Source organism: Nicotiana tabacum, chromosome 2 (genome assembly GCF_000715075.1).
Source record: "Nicotiana tabacum cultivar K326 chromosome 2, ASM71507v2, whole genome shotgun sequence".
In the NCBI taxonomy this organism is placed as follows: Eukaryota; Viridiplantae; Streptophyta; class Magnoliopsida; order Solanales; family Solanaceae; genus Nicotiana; species Nicotiana tabacum.
In genome coordinates this window covers 69,023,230-69,040,444 of record NC_134081.1, presented here as the reverse complement: position 1 = coordinate 69,040,444, position 17,215 = coordinate 69,023,230, and the positions used below count along the sequence as shown (strand labels likewise).

Here is a 17,215-nt window from a genome sequence, read left to right as displayed (position 1 = left end):
ATTCTCTCTTGCCCTTGTTTTTCCAACTGATTTGCAGTTACAACAACTTTCCCCTTCCACTGGAATTTTGGTGTTGAATATAGTAGATCTGTTGGCACACTAACACTAGTGTGATCACCAATGAAGTTGATTGACCTTGTTTCAACTGGTATTTGTACATGTTATATCATCTTGAGCCTTGTAGTTACATCTGATAAACCTCTTGGCCTAAGCACATCATCTTCTTCATGTCTAACTCTTGGCCTAAGCATAACTCCAGGTGTAGGCATGAACCTAAGCCCATTGTCCTGTGTTGAGTGGCTTGAGGCGCTGAACAATTGATATAATTTCAACTTGAGGTGCTGAACTGTCCTGACTTGGTTCAGTTTTATGATCTATCAAACAACTTGGCCTCTTCCTCTGCTACTTTCCTTTTGATTTTGTTGCTTCAAGTGCAACAGGTGCTGAACTGGTGACAGCCTGCTCAGTTCTTCCAATCTTTCTTTGCCAATTTCCCTTTTATTGTTGTTAAAAAGACAAGTTAGAAAATATGTTTAATTTCTAGCATTTAATGCTTTGAAGTTCAAATAAACCATGTAAAAGTGAGAAGTGGAAAAAGAATAATTAAAGCCAAAAGAACAAATTTTTATGACAAGAGGTCCTCCCCCCTTAAAGAAGAATCCAAAATACCCGAATACTTTAATTAGATGGCCACAAAATTGGGCACCATAGTTGTTAATAAACAATAAAAAAGTGTAGAATCTTTAGACAACACAATTATATTTTATTAACAATGATAAAAATAAACCCCACAAAATCTCACAAAACAGAGAAGCCTAGATATCGACACACCCAATAATAAATAAACAACAAAGGCCTAAACCATGCATACAGACACTAAAACAGACAAGAAATAAGGATATATAATTGAAATTGCAGAACTTAAGTTGTATTTAGATGAAACCCAAGGAATCGAAACCCAAGAATAAAAACCCTAAAAAACGAAAATATACTAAAAAGATGAAATACTAAGAGAAATAATATAATAGAGACGAATCACTTTAATGGAGGAAGGTATTACCTCCATGGCATTTGTTGTTCAAATCGGTAGTCAACAGAGAAGAGAGAGGTTAGAGAGTTCTAAAGAGTGAAAGACAAAGAAAAGAAAATGAATGAAATGGGTTTAATTTGAATTATATTTTACGGGTTATGAGGTTTGGGTATAGGGTATCGTGGATCGGGTCATTTAAATATGATACCAGATCTTAAAAATAGGTACGGATGAGTGCCAATGTTTATATGTTAAACTCTTAACAGGGGTGAAATTCAAAAATAACCATATTTACAAGTGGTAATTGAAAAATAGTCACAGTTTCAAAAGTAATTGAAATTTAGTAACTTTTCATGTAAAGATAAATTTGAACAAAAATACTGTTCAGAATCCGAAAAATATTTCCAGCATAATATCCTGTAGTTCGAATTTTTTACATATAAACTTCTAGCATAACATGTTGGAATTTCATAATGTGCTAGAGTTTCAACATAATATGTTGGAAGTTCATGCACATGTGCTTCAATCTCCAATATATTATGCTGGAATAGGGGTGGCAAGTGGGTCCGGTCGGGCCCTAAACAGGCCTAACAGGTTGATCTCGTGGGCCGCGGTCCCGGGCCGGTCCTCGTCCTTAAATAAATGGGTTAAACAGTCTTTTTGTAGCAACCGGCCCGGGACCAGGCCCACGAACTCATGGTCCCGGGCTAAACGGGCGGGCCCGTGGTCCCAACGGGCTAAATGGGCCCAACGGCTAAGCAGTAATATTTTTAAAAAATTAAATAGAAATTAGAGATAAAAAGATGTTAAAAAAATATCTAAGGCAATGCCTTGTAAGTTTATTATAGAATTGTGACCTAATTTTTTAATTCAAATTTAAAGACAAAAATATTGTAAAAAGATATTCAAAGCAATGCCTTTTAATTTAATTATAGCAATAAAAAATATGGCAATATCTTTCTTAGTCTTCCTCTCCCCTATGGAATGAATACAACAAGGTGCTAATACCACCATTGAAAAAAAAGAAATTAATCAAGATGTGCCAAAATACAAGTTATATAATACATATTAATTTTTGTTCATACAAGTTACATGCTATCTCTTACAAACTTCATAAATCCTTAAAGGTTCGGAGTAAGTTCCGTTGGTGGTGGCAGAAAAGTAGCTTGGTCATCGTCGCTTCCATTATCGGGCGAAGCAACATCCTCACCAATAAAGTTGGCAAGTGGGTCGGTTTAGGCCCGGGACCACAGGCCAGGACCGTTAAGACTGGATTTAGTGTGCATGGGCCGGTCTCGTGGGACGATACTTTTTAGGTTTGGTTTGGTTTTGGCTTTAAATTTTAAAAACCGATCAAATTTGGTTTGATTTTGGTTTTAATAAAAAAATAACCGAAAAAAATAAACCAAACCGACTATAAAAGTAGCTATATAAATTTATTATTACACATATATATATATATATATATATATATATATATATATATATATATATATATATATATATATGTGTGTGTGTGTGTGTGTGTGTGTGTGTGTGTGTGTGTGTGTGTGTTATATATGTGTGTATGTATTTTTTTAATTACTTATAATAATATAATAATATAATAATATAACCCATTTATTCTCCATTACTTCTTGTCCCCTTTATATTATAATAAAATAACCTCCTTATTCTCCATTACTTCTTGTCCCTTTTATATAATAATATAATAAAATAACCCATTTATTCTCTATTACTTTTTGTCCCCTTTATATAATAATATAATAAGATAATAAGATAACCCATATTTAATTTATTTTTAAAATTTTGGTGGGCCCACTTAGCCCATTTAGCCTGCGGACCGGGACCGTTTAGCCCGGGATCAAACGGGCCCGGTCCCGACCCAGTCCCTACAAAAAGACTATTTAGCCCGGTCCCGTTTGGCCCGTTTAATTTGGGACCGGCCCACTTGGCCCGGGACCGGCCCACTTGCCACCCTTACTCACCAAGTTGAGCTAGCATTTCTTCGTAAGATTCGTCTTCCTCTGGTTGTGATTCAGCAAGTCTAAAATTTCTTCTTTCCGAACGGATCCAATTTCTATAAAGTACTAATTTTTCCAAGCTCTCCCTCATAGACGGGTCATCATTTGGATTAGCAGCGTTATCACTAGTTGGGTCAACATCAAGAGCAGGACTAGTGGGTGTATCATCGTCCGGTTGAGTTTCATCAAGATCAATTTCCTCATCATTATTTTTATCAATAGTATTATAATTATTAGAATAGAGAGCATTTATTAATTTGTGGTCTAAATATTCACCAGGTGCAATATTATGACAAAATTCAGTCTTGGTAAATTATAATAAACTATTATCGGTATCAAGAATAACAGGTGTAGGACGGGTATGGGGTTTGGTTCGGGGAGTCGGGGGCAGCAGTACCACTAGATTCGTCAGTCTTGGATTTTTCCTTATTCTTATTTTTACCAAAAATATTTCTTAAAGAAGACATCTTACTTAATCAAGTAATAGCAAATAAATAAAAGAAATAAAACTATAATATTAAGACTTAAGAGTTGGAACGAGTTTTACCGAATTGACGAATAACTTGTTGAAAATTAATTATCGTTGAAGACTTGAAGACTTCAATTCACCAATTTCACAATTTTTTCACAAATTGGAACAACCTTAATATTTTTTGACTATTTTTTGGAATAAAGTAAGCAATAGTAGCAAGTATAGAAGAAAATTAGAGAGAGATTGTGATAAATTGATATTGATTTTGTAAGAAAATAAAAGAATGAGGGGATATTTATAGTTGAAAATAAGAAAAAAGTGTAATAATAAAAAGTTTGGGGTTAAAACTAAGTTGGGAGGGGGAGGGGGTTAAATGGCTATTTTTTAAACCCCCAACAACTCTTTTTTTCAAAAGCCAAACGACTATTTTTTAAAAAAAAATATCCGTTGGGCCTGTTTGGCCCGCCAAGCGACCGGTCCAGTCCCATTCTCTTGGCGGGCCAAACGAGCCCGGTCCTAACGGTTCCTAGCTAAGAACCGGCCCACGAGACCGGCCCGGCCCACTTGCCACCCTTATGCTGAAACTTTTCATGTGCTGGAGTTCCAGCATAATATGCTGGAAGTTCATACACATGTGCTCCAATCTCCAGTGTATTATGCTGGAACTTATAATATATTGGAGTTTCAGTATAATATATTAGTCCAACATAATATACCGGCGGTCCAATCTCCAGTATATTATACTGGAACTTTCTGCGTGTTGGAGTTCAAGCATAATATGCTGGAAGTTCATACACAGGTGCACCGATCTCCAGTATATTATGCTGGAATTTTCCGTGTTGCAGTAAAATAATTGCTATTTTTTTAATAATTTTACAAACATTGACTATTTTTTAATTATCAGTCCGAAAACCGGCTTGACCGTGCTATTTAACTCTTAACCGTGTGATTTGCCAGCTTAAGTGACATTTCACAGACAAGGAGACAAATAGTGGCTAACCGAACCACTAAAAAATGACTCAGATTCTCAACTACTACAGGGTTTCCCCGTAGGGCTGCTTATCGGGCGGATTGGGCGATTAATTACTCTTAACGGTTTGGCTTAACGGTTATCGGTTTTTAAATGTATTAATCCGCTAGCCACCCGATATGATATCGGGCGGATTGGTATCGGTTTAACTCTTATTGGGCGGTTATCGGGCGATTTATCGGCCTAATTCAATCTATATTGCGTGCATTAATTGTTTGTTGACCGCCTAGCATACAAACTCAGAATATGAAATTACACATTGAGTCCAGACATACATGTCTGTTAACGCCTACATAAGAATAATATAGTGTGTCATGTGGTGTAGAGTGAAAAAAGCAGAATACATTGTAGTCTACATTACATCCCAAAGCAGACTATGATATGATGTAATTAAGGAAAAAGTAGTTCTAATGGATATGCCACTGTAACTCTTGCTAGCTATAACATGGATCATACAAAGATATCAAATTTTATTGAGATAACTATGTGATTGCCTGGGTTTATATGCAAAGGAATAATTTCAGTAGTTTAGCTCATTAAATATAATGGCATCTAAGCTTTTATTAATTTATTCATATCACAAACGAAGCAACATTACAATAAACGTGCGGTCCTTTCCTTTGTTTCTTGTTCATTTCTCTTAGAAAGGTAACAATATATTAATAATTAACACAAAGGATGTGCTGGAGCCATATTTACAGTTTTAAAAAGCAAAAATATGAGCTTGCTCTTCATACTAGGGCACTAAAATAGAGTGCTGGAAGCCTGGAAGTCGACGAGATAGAGTACTGCGGGTGGCTGCTGGAGTGCTAGTTGAATTTCTACTGAAGCTGGTTGAGTTATGGTCGAATAAAGAGAACCATAATTCTGCTGGTGGTTGAAGTTTAGGCGTTAGGGTTCTGATTATTTAGGAATTAGGCGTTAGAACTTAGAGATAAAGTACTAGAAGAAGTGGAAGGGTTTTTGATATTTAATATATATATATATATATTCTTAACGGGTTAACGGATTATCCGTTAAGAAAATTGAATAATCCGCCCCCAAATCGATAAGCCGTTAATTAAAAAAATTCAATCTGTTCCCCATCCGTTAAATCGTTAACCCGATACCAATAAACCATTAAGCTTCGATTTCGGTTCGGTTTTCGGTTTTGATTCGATTTTGAACACCTCTATTTCCCCGGTGATCATTGCCTTGGATTCTTCTATCCTTTGTTTGCGAAAAACATGTAGTCCTTTCGATCTCAACACATAAAAAGACACACGTGCTTCCAAGATAAATTAAGTTGTGCTATTTTTGAAGAGGAGATAATTAACATTCATAGGATGTTATCCAATCATGTTCTCTTTCATGTTTAAAGCTGCAATAAATTAAGGCTGAAGCACTCTTGAAAAAGAATCCAACCTTTTTTCCCAAAAATAGAACAAAACCGTGAACCCTTTGACTGTTCAATTTGAAGAAAAGATGTTGAACAAAATTCCATTAAATATCTTGATGTTTCGAACACGATCTTGGAATTGTTGAAATATTTAGAGCATGCGGTTGTATTTTTTCACATGACTTAGTCAATATAATCTAGTATATCAGCTTAGTTTATTTGTAGTAATTAGTTAAAACAAATTCAGGCATTCTTGTTAGATAAAGTTAGTACTCCCTCCTATCACTTTTTCTTATCCACTTTGGATTTTGCACGCCCCTTAAAAAATAATAAATAAAGTGCATAATTTATCATAATACCTATATTAATTGGTGTATAGTCTTAATAAATTTAGAAAATAATTTGGAATGAGTAATTAATGCTAATTATTTTCCTCTTAATATGCAAAAAGTAACAAGTAAAAATAAAAATTTATTTTTAAAATACTTGACAACTAAAAGTGAACGAAGAGAGTAAATCATTGGTGTTTCGGTATGGTAAACCTCTTGAGCCCATAATCACAAGTCACTTCACAACGTACATATCTTTAATTATTCAATACTAGTACTCCATCTGTTCCAGTTTATGTGAACCTATTTTCTTTTTGGTCCGTTCCAAAAAGAATGATCATTTTCTAAATTTGGAAATAATTTAGCTTAAACTTACAATTATACCCTTAATGAGAAGTTTTTATAACCACACAAATACTTTGCGTCCTTTTTGACTTGTTTAGGACCACAAATTCCAAAAGTCTTCATTTTTTCTTAAACTCCGTGCCCAGTCAAACAGGTTCACATAAATTGGAACGGAGAGACTATTAGTTTAAATTCATAATTGGAGTGATTCGGCCCAATCAAAGCCAATTAACTGAAGGTTACATATCTTATTATCTAGGGAACTACCAGCTATGTCAATTTATAAGTAGCTCATTATAAAATTTGGCTAATTCATAAAATATAGCCAATTAGTTATTTATTTTTACTTTCTTTTGAGTGAGTATTATTAGAATAGATTGGGTACATCTTAAGGAGCTTGAATCTCAGTTTTGGGATGATTTGGTGAAGTTTTGAGGTAGTTTGAATTGAAAATTCGAAGTAAAAACTGAACATGAAAAAAAATGATATATGTATCACACTGTGTATCATTTGTGTATCAATTGTGTATCACATGTATATCCATGTATACGTGTGCATGAGATACATGCGCGATACATGTTTGATACATGTGTCGCAAAAGAATTTTTTGAACTCAATTTAGTTACGAATTTTGATACAAAACCAGTCCAAATCACCTCCAATCTTCCTCTTTATCTATATGTTTTCAATGAATTTCAACTATACCCATTGAAAAAGTTCCTTTTTTGCTTAGATTTTTGGAATATTGTATTTTTTTTTTTTTGTATTTCATCACCTTATTTGCTACCTCATCCATCAAATTTCCTTTCCGTCTTGCACCTAATGTTGCTAATCACGCTTAAAAATATGGAAGGTCATTTTTGCATGTGATTCTTTGAGAAAAAGAACCTTATTTATTTGGGTTTTTCAATTTTTATATTTGCTTGGCTAATTTTGGTAAGTCTATGACTAATGACTAGAAGTTGGTAAGTTGAGATTTATTTGGGACATTTGTGTAAGTTTCCTATTATTTAATAAGTTGATAATTGGTACATGAAAGCTATTAAAATTGGTGCTACGTTCAATTTCAACAGTAGAGCAAGGAGAACAATTAAACACAAATGTAACTAAGAATAGAGATCATATCTCATACTTTCATTATATAACCAGAGCAGAATCTGGTTTAATATTAAAGCTAATTAAGCAGATAGTTTGGCAGAACCTCTTTAGTTAGGCCTATCATACTTAAATTGAAAAACTTATAACAGTATAACAAGTTGCTTAGATTGAGATACTATTGGGAATTCCTTTGGCAGTAAGTCCTGGTTCACTTGTAGGATAGAGCAATGTGTATGGCATCTTAACAGGCCCAGTCCTATTCTTCAATTTCCCATCATTGTTCATCTGCGAGATATTTTCCTCAATTTCAGCCAGCTTCTTTCCAAATCTTTCAAAAGCTCTCAGTGCTTCACTGCTTCTTTGTCCATAGTCCATTCCAGAGAGTCTCTTTAGCCAAGATAAACCTCATCTGAGGTATGTGTTGATAAAACCTCAAGAGCAGATATGCCAATCAAAGTCTGGAACTGGGGTGTAATTGTCTTTAGATATCCCTTTACAGGGTTCAATTTCAGCTCCTCATACTCAGTGGTTCCAGGCTCAGGAATAAGCCTTCGGCTCATTCCAGGGCGATTTGGAGCAAAGCCTCCATACGGATACTGCCCAAAGTTAACTGCAGCATGAAGAGCAGATGCCATCCAAATAATGATAGTCAATAAGTCGACCAGCTCTTGACGCGTTTGCATCTTAGGCCACCAGGGCTCATCTTTCTTGTCACCATGTCCTACTTCGCGAACCTCCTTCCACCAAGCTTGGAGTTCAATGTCTTTCTGTATCATTTCATCTGATTTGTAATACAAACTGGTATATTCCTGTACCCAATTTTTGATTGCTGACCAGATTTCAAGTCCATCCACCGCATAAGGATAATCCTCAATTACTAGGCGGACACCATGTTTGGAAACAGGATCCTCCACTGCCACTCCTTTGAAATAAAACAATAAACCAAAAAACTTACCTTAGGACATTGTTACATAGCAGATAGACAAAGTAATGACTCACCTCTTAACAAGTACAGCAGGGAGAGCTTGATCAGGGAAAACACAATCCCTATAAGCAATTGATGTCAACTCCATTGACAGTGGTCCTGGGAAAACAGTTTTCTCAACAATACCTCAAGCGTTAAGTACAGCCTGTCGAGCCAAGACGTTGATATGCATTGTATCACAGAAGTGAGGATGCAAAAGCTTATAGCTAGGATGGAGCACGCTCAGCTGCCTATGTGTCGCTATCACAAAAGGCTCAACTGAAGCATGAGTACGTAACCTGCAAAGAAAAAATAGACACGATATCAAACAAATGTTTTAACAGACTAGAATTAATGCACTTGAACAAATTTAGGTACCAGTGGCTGAGGAGTTGGTGCACTCCAGAGTCATTGATTGCAACAAATGCCTTTGCAATTTGCCATAAAGCACCCTCAACACCTTTTTCGGCTGGAGTGAATACTTTGCTGATTGCACCAAGTTGATCTCCATCTGGATGAGGCAAGCTTAATTCAATGGCTATTGGCTTCAAAGTCCCCTCTTTTTGCAGAAAGAGCACAGTTCTTGAGGCATATATCTTCGAATGTGACATGTTAACTTTCCTTGCATATGACATCACTATGTCATGGTAATTCAGAATGAACAGTCGGTTAACATTCATTGCCTAATAAAAATCAATATACAGTTGAGTCACCACTAACCAAGGTAAACTGCTTTCTTTGTTAGAAACATTAAATAGTCGAATTAGTTACCTCCTCAATGGACAGTCCATTGAGCTGATTCTGTATGTGTTCTCTGGTTATTTTGCTTGATTGGTCACCATATATTTTAGGTTCCAGCTTGCTTGTTGGAGGGAACTCCTGTATCAGGAGAGCGACGAATGTAAACTACACCATTCCTTGGACTAAAGACAAGGTCTTTAAAATAGAAGCAAGAGATTTACTTTTAGGCCAGTTATGCACACAGGGTTCAATCCAGCTAACGTCTCTCTTCCGAATTCTTCATCTGACATCCAAGCCGACTTCTCCTCTGTTTTAACAATAAATTTTCAGAAATACAATACAAAAGGAATCATTTTAGAAAGGGGTCGAGCCAAAGACTCATCCAAAGTAACCTCTAATAACATGTGGCATTGGATACTTGAGAAAACCCGGAGATCCTGGTTCATAAACTTTCAGTACATCTTCAAAACTGTTGAATTCATTAAGAGTGAGGTTTCCTAGCGCAGCAAGCTGAGGTGCAAAAAGTTGTGCAATGGCTTTCTGCGCATTACTAAGCACATCTGTCAGCTTCAAGGGCGAAAACTGTTCATCCCTTGGGACATAGATTGCAAAGCTAGCAATTTGTGGCAGTCGGCTTTCACTGTTAGGATCTGTCCAACCAATTGAAAAAACAAAACAAACAAGAGCAAACGTCAGTAAAGAGGAGTTTCTAAAAATCAGTTATTGAAAGAGTAATTACCATTCTTTGATGGAGGTCTTCCTGTTCTTCCTCTACGCGGATAAGGATACTCAACAGATCCGCCAAGAACTGGTCGGGCATAAAGTGGACCATTGTTGGGATCTCCAAGATCATTGTAACAATCATAGTCATAAACCCTGTCCCATTCCTCAAGCTTTCCACTTCCATTTCCTCTCAAACTGAGTAACTCTTCTTCTCTGTACCACCGCAATGCTGCTGGAGTTTCACTTGGAAGCAAAGCCTATTGCAATATAATAAAAAAGGTCCTCATCAAACCAACAAGAGTATGTCATCTATAACACTAGAGTTAAAATCATGTTACTTGTGTACCTGATTCACAAAGAAAATACGGTCTGACTTGTACTTGTCAGATGGATAAACCCAAGAATTGCAAACAAAGTGGAAACTGCATTGACTTGGATCATCAACTTCAAGAGTCAGTGACTTGAGAAAGAATTCACTTTGATTAAGGTTCTTGATTATGAATGCTCCTGGAGCACCAAGCCTTTCATCATCCCACTCAAATGTCACACTAAACCTTGATTCAGTATTGCCTGATTTGTTTTAGTCTCCCAAATGTGAAGGCTTCCCAAGTTTCCCTTTCAGATTATTTCCTTCAAGAAAATAAAAGTAAGACTTTTTAATCGATCTACACTTTCAAGAAAATGCATATATTCACATTTAACCAGACCATTATGTTTGAAGCATGAGAAATGGAGTAAACACTAAAAGTTCATACCTTGATCATCTCCATGAACAGAGCTAATTAGCTGCAGGATGACTTTGTGCCCAAGAATTTCATAAGCTTGAGGTTGAGCAACTGCTAATTCAGTTGAACCAAGGTCTAAAGGTGTTTTTTTCATGAGCAAAACAGTGCCATTGATCATTTTGCTTTCACGTTTGTCACTTGATCCCATTATTTCTTTGGTAATAAAAGTACTATAAGCCAATATTGTAATGGAGTAATTAAAATTGGATTTCTGATGAGGGTTGATATGAAACAAAGCAGGTACTCTCAATTTATAGGTGAAGACTGGCTAGTCTTATGTGACGAGTGGAATGAATTTTCATAAATCAAGTGTTGGAACTTGTGTTTGAATTCTAAAGAAGACTCCTTGAAAACTCTTAAGTCTTGAGAATTAACAATTTACCATGACTTGATAGCTGTGTATTTACCAGAGACGCATATCTTTGTTTACATGAGATTTCCATGTGCGAATGAATTTGTACAGTCTATAGTAAATTTGTCAAAAAAATGTATACTATGTACCTGCTTTGTGGCTAAGACCCTTAGTAATTCGTGCTAACGAATGAAAAGGTTTTCCATTTATATCTCGATGAATATAATGTAGTGCGGCATTTGGATTTGGGACGTTCTCCCTTTCTCTTCCTATTTTAACCGAAATGAATTTTAGCATGGGACAAATATAAACTACTCCAACGGTCCAACCAAGCTATGGAAATAATGTTGTAAAGTTGCTTTTAAATTTTTTGTAATAATAAAATCATAATCTACGCACAAAGTCATTTCAATCGGAAATCAACTTTCCGATACCGGAAACATGACGTGAAACTTTTGCAAAATCTTTCTTTGTTTCATAAATAAATTCTATGCCAAGTCAATAATATTTACTGGGTAAATATTTTTGTTTCCTATCACAAGATAAAATATTCTCCCTTTTATAATATTTACTCGATAAATAAATTTTTCATCAAATAACATGTACGTTTATTTGAGGAATAAAAGGAGCGTAGAGAATTGGTGTAATTAAAATAAATTTTTTCTTCATTTATCTAGAAAGTTTATCATGCATTATCCCCAAAAACATCATGCACAGCACATTCTAATTTCCTCCTAGCCATATTCTGCCTGGTGCTTTCCTCATAGTACACCCTGTTGTAGGTAACATGAAAGGATCCCAACATTGGCAATCGATCTTCTTTCTATTTGCTCAAATCCAAGTCCCATTTTCATCAAGATTGTTTGCCCTCTATAGTTGAGTGTCTACCACATTAAGCAGTCATTGCCTAGAAAATTGCAGCTGGATTTCTTTTCTAACAACTTGAACATTACCATATCTCAATAGGTGATTGTTTTTTTCAGTTTTATTTTTTAATAGTAGAGGTTGTGTAGTGAATGTAAACATAAGATTTTGTTGCGCGATTTGTTGCTTTCATGTCTCCAGTAGACGACATTAATCTCTACTTCAACGAAAAACAGAAGGAAGAGAGCCACGGCCCACGGTAATACAGATGATAAGAAACGTTAGGCTGAGTGAAATATGCCTCGTGTTTGGCTTGTTTTCTAATATAATAAAATCTGAGATGAAGAAAACATTTGGAGAAATGACATTAACTCAATATGAGCAAGACCATGTTTCGCAAAAGGGTCCAGATATTCAGACACAAGTCTTCAACACTCAGGGGAAGACCCAGCAAATTCATCGCCAATAACCCAGAATGGTCAAAATATCCTGATTTTTCCTTTTTGGGTGATAAGAACCCAGAAGGGCGATTCTAATGAAGAGAAAAAAGAAAAACAAACAACAATGGTGATCCAGAAACTCAATTTATTTTTCCTTTTTCTAAGTAAAAGGGTGACTCAATTCAATTAACAGAAGAAAAAAAAAATTCAATTAACAAAAACTCGAGGACTAAACAACTCACTAGAGAAGAATGCAGTCTTTCATTTGATGCTAAGGCACATCTGTAAGCACATAAATGTTTGGAAGACAGTAACTGTTATATTCTTGACAAAATTCCTCATTACCAGCTTAGCTGAACCAGAGAGATGGCTTAAAGATCCGTGTGGACTCATTTATTGGAGAAATAACAAGACTGTAAGAAAGAGTTGAACTATAACTGGCACCAATGACCAAACTATTCCCTAGGCCACTACCAAAAAGTATTATCATGCTTCTGTAGAGGAAAGTTTTCATGCAGTTGCTTCCTTGAGATAAGCTATTAAATCTGCGCGCTCCTGTGGCTTCTTCAACCCAGGGAAAACCATTTTTGTTCCAGGGATGTACTGCAAAGAAAGGATTCCAAGTCATTCAGCTTCTAACAAGCATCCATACACATATATACCTCAAGAAAAGATTCCTAGCACATCCAATTCAAGCTCTGAGTTGTACGAGATGAAAATATAAGAACAAGCCACGATGCATGTCAATGTACAGTATGATGCAAGAGCATGTTGATGATGATGATCATCATGATCCACACAGAACTTGGAGATACGAGAAAGAACTGCAACCAAGTTGTTCTTAGCATCTGCATTCACGTCAGTCATCCCTTACCGTAGTACTGAGCTTTTTAGTATCTTAATATCTCCGTGTCCTTTAACAGAAAGATCTTCTCATCCCTCGTATCCTGTCCCAGAAACCTACTGCTCAATTTTAGATGGTTTTCTAGATGAATAGGTGGGTTCAATTACCAAGTGGCTAGTACACAGCACTCTGAGTCTCTGACAAGTTAAGCCATTTAAATTGAGAATCTCTCCTCTTTTAGGCATGCATTTCAAGCTATTTAAACCTGAAAAGTTCAGTGGAATTTATTGCAGCTTCACACAACTTACACACAAGATGTTATCCCAAAAGCACTCAACTCCGAGGTGCAAAGACCTCTTCAATTCCAACTTTCAACAGTCCTATGCATAAACTTAGTGAACGAAGGGCACAAAATTGCAATATGTTTTCTAGGTTTGCTGCTAAACCTATGTTTGATTCCCTCAATGGTCATACTCTCCTCTTCTCCCACCATTTACATACATTTTATAAGTCAGTCATCTCTGAGGCACAAAAGTAGTTTGCTTTTTCGTATCTTGATACCTCATGTCCTCTAATATCTTACTCTCTTATTCTCCACCAGTTTCACACATTATTTCAGTCAGTCATCTCTGAGGTTCAATTGTTGCAGTAGCCAGCTCTTTTATATCTTGATATCCAAGTGTCCTTAAATTATTTATCAACTCAAGTAGGAAAACCATCCACTTAACAGTTTTGACTGATTTTGACTGATTTAAATAATAAAATTCCTGCTTTCAAATGATCAACAGCCCCCCTCCCCCGGCATCAGAGAGTGCATAGGAGAGACTCACAGCAGTTGGACCTGAATTAACACCTCCTAACTATTTCTTTTAAGTAACTAATACCTCTTAACTTTTTCTTTCAAGTAACTAATACCTCCTAACTGTGGCCAACAAATAAAAGAGACACAGGACTTCAGGGGAAACAGAGAAAAAAAGAGAGAAGGATCACGTTGACGTATATAGTTAAATTCCGCTAGAAGCAATTTTTTTTCAAGGAGCTCTTAACACTCAGTATTTGTGAAGAACTGAAGTCATTCAAAACGGATATATCTCGCAAAGCAAACACAAATTATTCTGACCTTCTTAGGGTTGAGCAAGTAGTCATATAGTGTATTCTCTCCCCATGTCACAGCCATGTTCTTGTTAGCAGCAGAGTAAGAGTAACCTGGAGTTGTACCAGACTGCCTCCCAAATAGCCCATTCAAGTTAGGACCTGCAAATTTAGGATGTATAAGAGAAGCACCCTTGCTATATAAAGTAGACAAGCTGTAACCTCCTCTAATTAACTATATGCACAAGAAAAGGATACTGTACAAATCATAGGCATCATTGCAAATCCAAGTATTTCAGAGAAGCAAATCCAAAAAAACCTAATTAATAATTAGAAGTAGACATGGTGAGATGCCCCAGGCATATCGTAAAGAAGCATAAAATCTACTATTGATTAGGATCTTTTCTTTTTGGTTGTGATTAAGATTTAGTTCACGGAGAGTTTTTTGTCTTGCTAGAGATTTGTATGTCCTGAAATTGGCTAGTTTTACATTGGCTGTCAGCCTACCGCAATCCTTTTCCTTTATTCGCGGGAGCGGATCTACATGGAAGGGTACGAGTTTGCGTGAACCCATGCACCCCTCCCTAGATCGTGCATATTACTGGTAATATTTCCAGGAAACATACTAAAAATATATGGCAGAACCCAAGTTCAATAGAGCACATTGGTGCGCTGGTGGTTGCGTGCAGCACTGCAAGCAAGGTCAAGGGTTGGAATCCCTGCCCTTGTCTTTCAATTGGAATCCTTTTTTTTCTGTTTCTTTTGTTTCTGTTTCTTTATTTCCCCTTTCCTTCTTTCTTTTTTGCTTCATTCTTTGACTTATCTATTCCCGTTTTTCTGTTTTTTTTTTGTCTTCTTTTTCGTTCTTTTCTTTTTTTGTTCATTGTTGGAGTTTCAAAATTTATAAAAATGGAAACACCCATCTCCGCCAAACCCTTCTTTCTGTCGGAGTCTTCAGCAATGCGTTTACCATTCTTCTCTTGAATAGTTATTCAGATTTTAGTTTGCTATATAGAGTTAAGGTATTTTTTGTCCAGTATCAGAATAGCTATTCAGATTTTTACTCGTCAAGTTGTTGTCATGGAAAAACTTTATACCATCAAACCAAACGTCAGGAGTGTCTCCTTAAATCCTGGATACGCCTCTATTTATTCGGGTTCGGGACCGGCAACGTGAGCAAGCTCATACATGCCAGTGAGTATGTATATAGCCAGCCCCAACTTATTTGGAAAACTGAGACATGTTGTCATTGTAGAGATTTGCATGTCAATAGAAAATGTAGAGATTCTTGATAACCTAAATCTTCATGATTGATCAATTGAGGTCTAAATAGAGAAACATAAATACTGATGATTCATATAGTCAAAAAGCAATTTGAGGCTGCTCTGAAACCCAAGCACTATCTCACACGGGAGACCTGGAAATTCACAAACGGGCCTCCAACTACCGCATATTTGCCCAGAGAGGAATCTTTATTTTAATTGTCATAAAAGAAAGATTATGATTACTGCAAACATTCACGCCAACCTTGAACACGTTTCTTTTAATAAACAAAAAAAGCAGCATAACGCACACATTAATCTGCAGATCATATTCACGTCTCAAATCATTGTAGCAGTGGCATAAACCAATTGAAAATCGTCATAATTTTATACTCCATGAAATAGGGAAAATTTACCTTGTTTGTGACCAGAACCTTTTTCGACAGTGTGACATTGAGCGCATTTGGTCTTGAATATCTTTTCTCCGGCTTTAGGATTGCCTGCTGGAGCTTGTTCGAAAGTTGCCATTTTCTTAAACACACACAGTGAACGACGCGATTCTCAGTTTAGGTGTATTATTATTATTATTATTATTATTATGAGATTTTTCACTGAAAGAATGTTTTTAGGCAATTGAAATTGCAAATAAGGAACGTGTCTTTTGGATGACGGCACGCTTTCCTGACCCAGTTTCTATTATGAATCCGCCCTCTTCGCCTTTTTTTAGCGGGGATGTTAAATATCCCCGTTTGACCATAGAAATAAGGGTGTTAAGTGGACCGGTCTCGGGCCTAAACCGGTCGGTTCAAACGGTACCGGTTCCAAATTAAACGGGTAAAATGGTCCCGGGCTAAACGGTTTTTTTGTAGGGATCGGTCCGGGACTGGGACCTGGACCGTTTGGTCCCGGACTAAACGGTCCCGGCCCGCGGGCTAAATGGACTAAGTGGGCCCAACGAATTTTTTTTTTAAAAAATAATTAAATAGATATTAGAGACAAAAGAATGTTAAAAAATTATCTAAAGCAATGCTTTATAAATTTTATTATAGAATTGTGACCTAAATTTTATTTATTGTTAATAATCTTTTTTATAATCGATTTTCTCTAATTATCTTTATTCAATTGATAATATAGCCAGCTCATTTAATTTTTCTTGAGATATTGTTGATATTAGATACTCCCTCCGTTTCAATTTATGTGAATCTGTTTGACTGGACACGGAGTTTACGAAAAATTGAAGATTTTTAGAATTTGTGGTCCTAAACAAGTCAAAAAGGGCCCCAAAGTATTTCTGTGGTTATAAAAGCTTCTCATTAAAGGTAGAATTGTAAGTTTAAGATAAATTGTTTTCAAATTTAGAAAGTGGTCATTCTTTTTAGAACGGACCAAAAAGAAAATAGGTTCACATAAACTAGAACGGAGGGAGTAGCTTATATACTATA

General features: G+C 36.1%; 1 protein-coding gene and 1 pseudogene across 1 annotated transcript; both read right to left on the bottom strand.

Annotated features, from left to right (window-relative positions):
* Positions 1 to 7,804: 7,804 nt before the first annotated feature.
* On the bottom strand, positions 7,805 to 11,799 carry LOC107817786 (putative linoleate 9S-lipoxygenase 5; annotated as a pseudogene).
* A 1,018-nt stretch (positions 11,800 to 12,817) lies between these two features.
* On the bottom strand, positions 12,818 to 16,452 carry LOC107817803 (cytochrome c). Its single transcript, XM_016643680.2, has 3 exons — positions 16,190 to 16,452; positions 14,540 to 14,673; positions 12,818 to 13,178 (listed from the first exon to the last, which is right to left on the bottom strand). Exons 1-3 carry the CDS (start codon positions 16,299 to 16,301, stop codon positions 13,086 to 13,088), a joined length of 339 nt encoding a protein of 112 aa, XP_016499166.1. The 5' UTR covers positions 16,302 to 16,452; the 3' UTR covers positions 12,818 to 13,085.
* Between the last annotated feature and the right edge of the window lie 763 nt (positions 16,453 to 17,215).

Excerpts from the sequence above, each read along its gene's own strand:
- LOC107817803 (XM_016643680.2), bottom strand. The coding sequence starts at position 16,301 with ATGGCAACTTTCGAACAAGCTCCAGCAGGCAATCCTAAAGCCGGAGAA. Across the intron at positions 14,674-16,189 it reads AGGTTCTGGTCACAAACAAG|GTCCTAACTTGAATGGGCTA; the intron begins GTAAATTTTCCC and ends CTAAATTTGCAG. Across the intron at positions 13,179-14,539 it reads ACTTGCTCAACCCTAAGAAG|TACATCCCTGGAACAAAAAT; the intron begins GTCAGAATAATT and ends CTTTCTTTGCAG.